General features: G+C 33.9%; 1 protein-coding gene across 1 annotated transcript; it reads left to right on the top strand.

Moving 5' to 3' along the window:
* The first annotated feature begins 2,583 nt into the window (after positions 1-2,583).
* On the top strand, positions 2,584-3,510 carry LOC119505179 (olfactory receptor 12-like). Its single transcript, XM_037797832.1, has one exon. The coding sequence runs from the start codon at positions 2,584-2,586 to the stop codon at positions 3,508-3,510; it is 927 nt and encodes a 308-aa protein (XP_037653760.1).
* Positions 3,511-8,170: the final 4,660 nt, after the last annotated feature.

Raw genomic sequence — 8,170 nt, 5'->3', positions numbered from 1 at the left:
TTTATACATCCATTTCCCACCTTCATAAAATTTATTATAGACCTAGGCAGAATTAGACCCCATGGCTGATAATTCACATTTTATACTGCCTCATGCTGCCTGTCAAGATGGTGGAATTCTAATTAGAGCACTGAATGTTTTGTGCCAAAGGGTAAATAGTCCAGCAAAAAATTGCATGTGGAAGGTTTAGTATCATTTATCTAGACTTAAGTGTATGGATTAAAGCAACAGCAAGTCAATGTAGGAGCCAAGAGAATAAGCTCTTGAGTCAGACAGAAAAGATCATTCATACACTGGCCAGAGAACATACCAGCTTCTTAATGTCCCTGTGCAAAACTTGCTAATATTGTCATATGTCCCATGGGTCCTATATGAGGGCTGAATAAAATGAAGACAGTCTGGGTATTGTATGACTGATTAGGTTATAATGACTGTTCAATAAATATTGGCAATTATTTTTAGGATTTTGATTGTGAATTTTCATTTTACACATCAGTTACAGTTCAACCATAAATACTGTATCTTGAAAAGCAAACAAAACTAAGACCTTTGGTACTATGGCTGTATTTTTCTCCAAAATGTCACTAATCATTCAGATGCATAATTTTACTTTGGTTGTGAGTGAGAAATCCTTCTTTATATGAGAATTTTGCTATTAACACTTCAGGAAAAACCAATGGCTTTTGGTGAGGTAACATTTATTGGCTCTTTGGGAATTAACTTATTTATATTTCATCTATTACTTGCCTCCTTCTAAGATAAAATAATATTATCTACACACAATTCTTTTAAATAGCTCAACATTGTGTGATAGCATTTATGAATGGCCATAAGTTTGAAAGTTTCAAAACCAAAACTACTTTATATAAAACTGATGAAATTTGCTCCCCTTTAAACTTGAAATATCTTTGTGATTTGATTCTCTAGCTCAAAACATAAGTTCCTTAGATTTTGGTATCTAAATTTAGAGTATTTTAAATTCTAATACTCAAACAAAGGAATTATATTATGCTTTTCCTCTTATGAAAGATGTGAAAATAAGCCCTTTCAGAATGTGGCACAAATAACATTCATTCATACATATATTCAGTATTTTATTTTAATCTTCACTCTCAGTCAAGTACTGTTCAATTGTTCAGGTTAGAGCAGAGAAGCATATGGCACCATCTTTCATCTCCTGGAGGCTGTAGCTTATATAAATCAAACAAAAATTGCCCCCACATATAATTTTGATACAATTTCTGAAGAAAGGGAAAAGACAGGAAAACCATGGATTGCAGTTTCATAAAATTCCAAGGAACTGCAAAATTGAGATTTGGCAGTGAATTTTAGATATAAGCTCTTAGACATTATTACAAATACAAGTCATATAATAATTACTAATTGGTACAAATTTTCAAAGAACAATGGTAGAGTGCACATAATAGTATAGGAGAGGAAATTGACATTTACCTTGCCTTTATTCTGTGTAAAAACTGGCATGAACTTTGTAAATTACTCTTCCCAGAGTAGGCAATTTATTTCCTTTTTGTACACAGTAAGAAATGGAGTTTCAAGAAATTTACAAATTACAAATGCACACATGCCCATACATATACAAACACAACCCTCCAATGGAATTCCAAATTGTGTTTGACATAGTCCTAAGTTAAACTGCTTAAATATATTATTGCTTTTTATTTTAAAGGCAACATATTTAAGTATGTAATTTAGGAAAGTCTATATCCTACAGAATGGAGTGAATCATAGTGGGAGTTACTATAGGAAAAAATTAAAATAGTTTCATAATCATATGTAAGAAAATTGTGACACCCATGATTATAATAAAAGTCCTAATTTATATCAAAAATCTAGCATGTAGTTGGTGAATTTCTCTTGCCTTGTAGTATAATAAAAATATCAATCAGTTTAAACTATAACAAATAGATACTGCATATTACCCCAAATGAAACTGAGTTCAGACTTCTGACCGCCACAGCTTTAAGACAATAAATTCATACTGTGAAGACACTAAATTTGTAGTAATTCATTACAGCAGTAATAGGAAGCTAAGACAGATTGCATGAGAAATGAATCTGAATAAATTGATATTGCACAAATAATCCATTCTGCTTGCCAAATTCCTACCCTAGACCCAGCAAAAATAATTTTTGTACTACAAAATCAACTCATTGGCTATGCATTTTGTGTTCATGTTGATTTTGTATTCTGATTTTGAGATTTTTAAAATTAAAATACTAGGAATGTGACATGAAGATGTAACTTACAACAGATCATTGATGCATTTCTCATACGTTATTAGTGAAATTGGAGGCAAAGAATATAGTGATGCATTTATAGATGCTGACTGCTTGTGTGTTAATGCTTGTTTATTTCTTATTTCTTTCATTTGCAGCAGAAACTTTTCTGTAATCACAGTATGTGGAATATAGCAGATGGAAGCATTGTACCCAGGACCAGAAACAGAAATTTTTGATATCATATAAAGATTTCAAACTTCTTAATTAAATTAAATTTAAATTTATTTAAGTATTTAGTTTGCAAATTTGTTTCTCTTTCTTTCACTCATACTGCACTTAACAAATGGCAAATTTTACACCTGTCTCAGAGTTTGTTCTACTTGGATTCACAGGGGATCCAAAGATGCAGACAATGCTATTTCTGATTCTGTTAATCCTGTACATCATAGCTGTGATTGGGAACTTTGGCATGATCATAATTATTAGTGCTGATGCCCACCTCCACACTCCCATGTATACCTTCCTCCAAAACCTTTCCTTCTTGGACATCTGCTATTCTTCCACAATTGCACCCAGGGCTCTGATTAACTGTCTGAAAGAAGACCACACAGTTTCCTTTAGTGGGTGTGCTACTCAGTTCTTCTTCCTGTCTCTTTTTGGTACCACAGAGGCTTTCCTTCTGGCTTCTATGGCCTATGACCGCTTCATTGCCATATGTAAACCTCTTCTATACTCCATGAGCATGCCTCACAAAGTCTGTGTACTCTTAGTGTTGGGGTCCTACCTGTGGGGTGTAGTGAATGCCATCACTCAAACAACAATGACTTTTAATTTGTCCTTCTGTGGCTCAAATGAGATCAATGATTTTTTTTGTGATGTTCCCCCTCTCTTGTCCCTCTCATGTTCAGATACCTTTATAAACCAATTGGTTCTTCTTGGTTTTTGTGGCTGTATTATTAGTAGCACATTCTTGATTGTCTTGGTCTCATATATCTACATCATCTCAACAATCCTGAGGATTCATAACATGCAGGGATGCCAGAAAGCTTTCTCCACATGTGCCTCCCACCTTACTGGGGTGTGCTTGTTCTTTGGTACAGTTTTCTTCATGTATGCACAGCCTGGGGCCATCTCCTCCATGGAGCAAAGCAAAGTAGTGTCCATATTTTACACTATTGTCATCCCCATGTTGAATCCACTTATATACAGCCTGAGGAACAAAGATGTCAAGCAAGCTCTGTGGAGAAGCAAGCAGAGGATCTCTTTCTGATTTGTTGGCCATGGATCAGATGAATCATTCCTGGACTTTGCTCCAAGTCACTGCAACTTATGTATTACATTTTAGGAATATATTTCTGGACTTCTTAGTTTATTGAAATATGTGCTCTAGAAAATAGGGCATAATTCAATTATCTATCAAGACAGCAACTCAGGCTTATTCTGAGCAAAATGTACACAGGAAAAAGGGTCATTGTATGCACAAATATTCATGGTTATACTATTCATGTTGTAGAACATCTTAACCATAATCCATCAGATAACAACTTGGTAAAAACAATTATATATTTTATTTTTTAATCAATAAAATTTAAATATAGCTCACCAAAATCAGATATAGACCCTACCCAAGGGAAATAAACCATACATTTCTTCAATATTTCACCTAAATTTTTAGAAGTATTTTAATTTGTAATTGATATTTTTCACAATAAAACAAAGAATAATGACATGAAAATTTTATTCACATTCTCTTTTTATACTGATTTATTGAACTGTAATTGGTATAAAATAAAAGCATGTATTTAAAGTATACATGTGTTATGTTTTGACATTTATATAAAATTGTGAAGCCATGATTATAATGAAGATAATAAACATATACATCACACAAAAAGCTTCCTTGTTTTCCTCATAGTTCCCTTATGTCCCTTCCTGCCACCTTCCTCCTCAGGCAACCACTGATCTGCTGTTATTCATTAGAGATTTGTTTGTATTTCCTAAAATTTAACACAAATTGAATTATACAGCATGTACATTTTTCTCCTCTGTCTTCACCCAGTATATTTCAGATTTATCATAAATGTAGTATATGTCAATAGCTGATTATATTTTGTTGCTGATTAATATTCAGTTGTTTAGATATGCCACAATTTGTTTAACATTTTACCTGTTGATTGACATTTGTGTGGGTTCCAGTTTTGGCTATTACAAATATAGTTGCTATCAATATTTGTGTGGAAGTAGTTGTATGGACACAGGATTTCAGTTATCTCAGAAAAAATAGCTAGGAGTGGAATGGTAAGATCATATGGTAAGTTTACATTTAACACTTTAGAAACTCTTAAACTAATTTCCAAAGTGTTTGGAATGTACTACATTCCTACCATCAGACAGTGAGACATATGGATCCTCCATATCCTTGCTAAAATTTGATATATTCTTTATTTTAGTCATCTAAGTGCATAGAAGTACCTCATTGTGGTTGTAACATGAATGTCACACTTGACAAAGGGTTTGAACATATTTGCATGTATTTATATGACATCCATGTATCTCTGTGAATTGTCTGTTCAAATATGTTGCTTATATGTTTTTACTGGGTTAAAATTTTTCTTGTTCCAATCAGGGAGTTTTTGTGTATTCCAAATTCATGCCTATTTATGAAATATATGATTTTCAAATGTTTTCACCTAGGCCATGACTTGTCTTATCAATCTATTACCAATGTCATTCTAAGTAAAATATTTCAAACTTTGTTTAAATCCAATTATAGATATATAAATATAAGTTTAGGTTTACTGAGCTGATTTGGATTTGTTATGAAACCCAGTAGAGCCATGATCTTTCAATCCATTCTTGTGTTGTGGGAACTTTAGATTGAATGTTTCCATGGAGATGTGACCAACCAAAATCTGGGTGTGACCTTTCAATTAGATCATATCCATGAAGATGTGAACCCACCCATCCAAATTTTAGCTCACTGGAGTCCTTTAAAACAGCTCAGGGATAGAAGGAGCTCAGAGAATCTGAGAGAGACATTTTGGAGAGAAGGAAATATTTGTAATCCAGAATTTGCCCCCAGGAGAAGCAAAGAGCTGACACAGACTGAGACACTTGGAGATGCAGACAGAAAGATCTTTGGAGATACTGAGCTAAGAGTTGAAGCCCAGAATTTGCCCTAGATAAGCTAAAGAGGGATCCCAGATTCTTAGAGAGAAATGCTCAAGGAGAACCAGAGAACTAAGAAAAACTAAGAGAGAAAGAGGCACAAACATTTTGGAGAAAGCCATTTTGAAACAGAACCCAGGAGCAAATGACCAGCAGATACCAGCCACATGCCTTCCCAAATAACTGGTGTTCTGAACATCATCAGCCATTCTTTAGAGATGGTATCCTCTTCTTGATGCCCTTGTCTGGACACTTTTATGGACTTAGATCTGTAAATTTGTAACCTAATAAATCCCCTTTATAGAGGTCAACCCATTTCTGATATTTTGCATAATGGCAGCTTTAGGAAACCAGAATATATATATATATGTATATATATATACACATATATATGTATACACACACACATACAAACATACATAGACACACATATCACACTCACACACGCATATATATGTATATATATTTATATATGAAAACTGGAGAGAAAGAAAATATTTTCACATCTGGGCCCCAGGCTCCCAGTTCACCAATCAAGAACTGGAGTTGGTAACCAGCAGTATATGCCATTTGTTTTGGTTCCCAGCCCTTTTCAAGTATTCTGACTTCCCTCAACTCTGAAAGCCTTTTTTTTTATAATCCCTCCTTCTCTGTGCTGGGGCACAACCTCTGTGTTCCTTTCATGTTTGCTTTTGTTTATCTATGCTTGGAGCTTTTATTCAGCATTCTGATTTTTAAATTAATCATAAGTTTTTATTTTAGAATATCAAATATATACATAGAAGTGATAATTTCCAAGTCCAATTTAACAAGTAGGTAGAGAGCAAATTTCAAATAGTATAATGGGTTACAGTACATAATTTCAGTTATTTCCTTATTGTGAAATACAACATATATGCAAAAAGATAATACCTTTCAAAGTGTGATTTAACAAGTAGCTATATAGGAAATTTCCAAAAATGTTATCAGTTATAGCTAATTAATTCTGCAATTGGAGCTTGGTTGAGCCAGGCTCTGCAATTGGAGCCTGGCTGAGAATTTTTCAATTAGGTTGAGCCATTTGAGCCAGGCTCCCAGTAGAGCACATCTTTTTCCCTCATGGAAAAAGCTCCATCACAGTCTACCATGCCAGTCTCCCCATCCTGGGAGATTAACAGTTCTTCAATGTGATCTTAACCATTCCATGCATTCCAGACTGATGTATGATGTTTGTTGGTCATATGTCTCCCAAAAAGAGTCACCCCCAGAGAACCTCTTTTGTTGCTCAGATGTGGCTTCTCTTTCCAAAGCAACTAAGCAGGTGGATTCATTGCCCTCCCCCTACATGGGACATGACTTTGAGGGATGAAAATATACCTACCAATGTGGTACATGAACCCTGGTGGTGAGCATGAACCCAGCATTATGACTTGAGAAAGACTGTTTGATTAAAGGGGAAAAATGAAATGAAATAAAGTAAAGATTTAGTCACTGAGATATTTCAAATAAAGTTGAAAGGTCATTCTGTGGGTTATTCGTCTGTGTTATATAGATATCCCTTTATACTTTTTAGTATTAGAATAGCTAGAGGGAAATACCTGAAACTTTTGAACTGAAATCAAGTAACCTGGATTCTTGCATAGCTTACATTGTGTGAACTTGTGATTGTGAAAATCTTGTAGCTCAAACCCTCTTTATCCAATGTTTGGATGGATGACTAGAAAAATGGGGACAAATAGTAAATGAGTAGGGGAATGGTGTGTAGTGGATGCTTTTGGTGCTCTTTTTTACTTTTATTTTTATTTTTATGCTTATTTTCATCTTTTTTATTATTTTTATCTTTTTTGTTTTATTTTTATCTTATTTTTATCTTTTTATAATATTCAAAAATTGTGATGAATGCACAATTACATGATGATACTGTGAACAATTGTACACTTTGGATGATTTTATGGTTTGTGTATATATTTCAATAAAATTGTGTGAAAAGCATTAAAAGATGCTCAACTTCACTATCTATTCAGGAAATGCAAATCCAAACCACCTTGACATATCTCCCACCTTTTAGATTGGTCATTATCCTTCTTAAACTACAAGTGTTGGATATGTTGTGGAGAAAGAGGTACACTTAATCATTGTTGGTGGGAATGCAGAATGGTGCAATTGCCATGGAAGGCATTTTGGTGCTTTCTAGGGAAGCTAAATATAGAATTGCCATTTTTAAAATTTTATTCATCATTCAGCAATCCCATTACTAGGTATATACTCAGAGGAACTGAAGGCTAGGACATGAACAATCATTTGCAAATTGATGATTATAGTGGCATTATTCAAAATTGCCAAGAGATGGAAAGAGCCCAAATGTCCATCAATGGATGAGTGAATAAACAAACTGGTATTCGCATATAATGGAATATTACACATCTGTATGACAAAATTAAGTTATGATGCATATAAAAATGTGAATAAACCCAGAGGACACTATGTTGGACAAAATTAGGCAGAAACAAAAAACAAATACTGTATGTTCTTAGTAATATAAACTTACTATAATGAGCAAACTCTGAAATTTCAAGTTAAGAACTCAGGTTATCAGAGGTATAAAGATGGACATTGGTAAACTTATGTTTATTATGGCATCATTAGTGCTTGCCAAGACATGGAAGTGGCCCAAATGTCCTTCAATGGATGAATGGATAAACAAATTGTGATATATACACATGATGGAATTTTATGCAGCTGTAAGACAGAACAAAGACATGGAACACATAAAAACATTGATG

Source organism: Choloepus didactylus, chromosome 10, assembly GCF_015220235.1.
Source record: "Choloepus didactylus isolate mChoDid1 chromosome 10, mChoDid1.pri, whole genome shotgun sequence".
NCBI classification, from domain to species: Eukaryota; Metazoa; Chordata; class Mammalia; order Pilosa; family Megalonychidae; genus Choloepus; species Choloepus didactylus.
This window is presented reverse-complemented; position numbering and strand designations above follow the sequence as displayed.

What these genes read in the sequence shown, in the direction of transcription:
- LOC119505179 (XM_037797832.1), top strand. Translation starts at nt 2,584, where the DNA reads ATGGCAAATTTTACACCTGTCTCAGAGTTTGTTCTACTTGGATTCACA.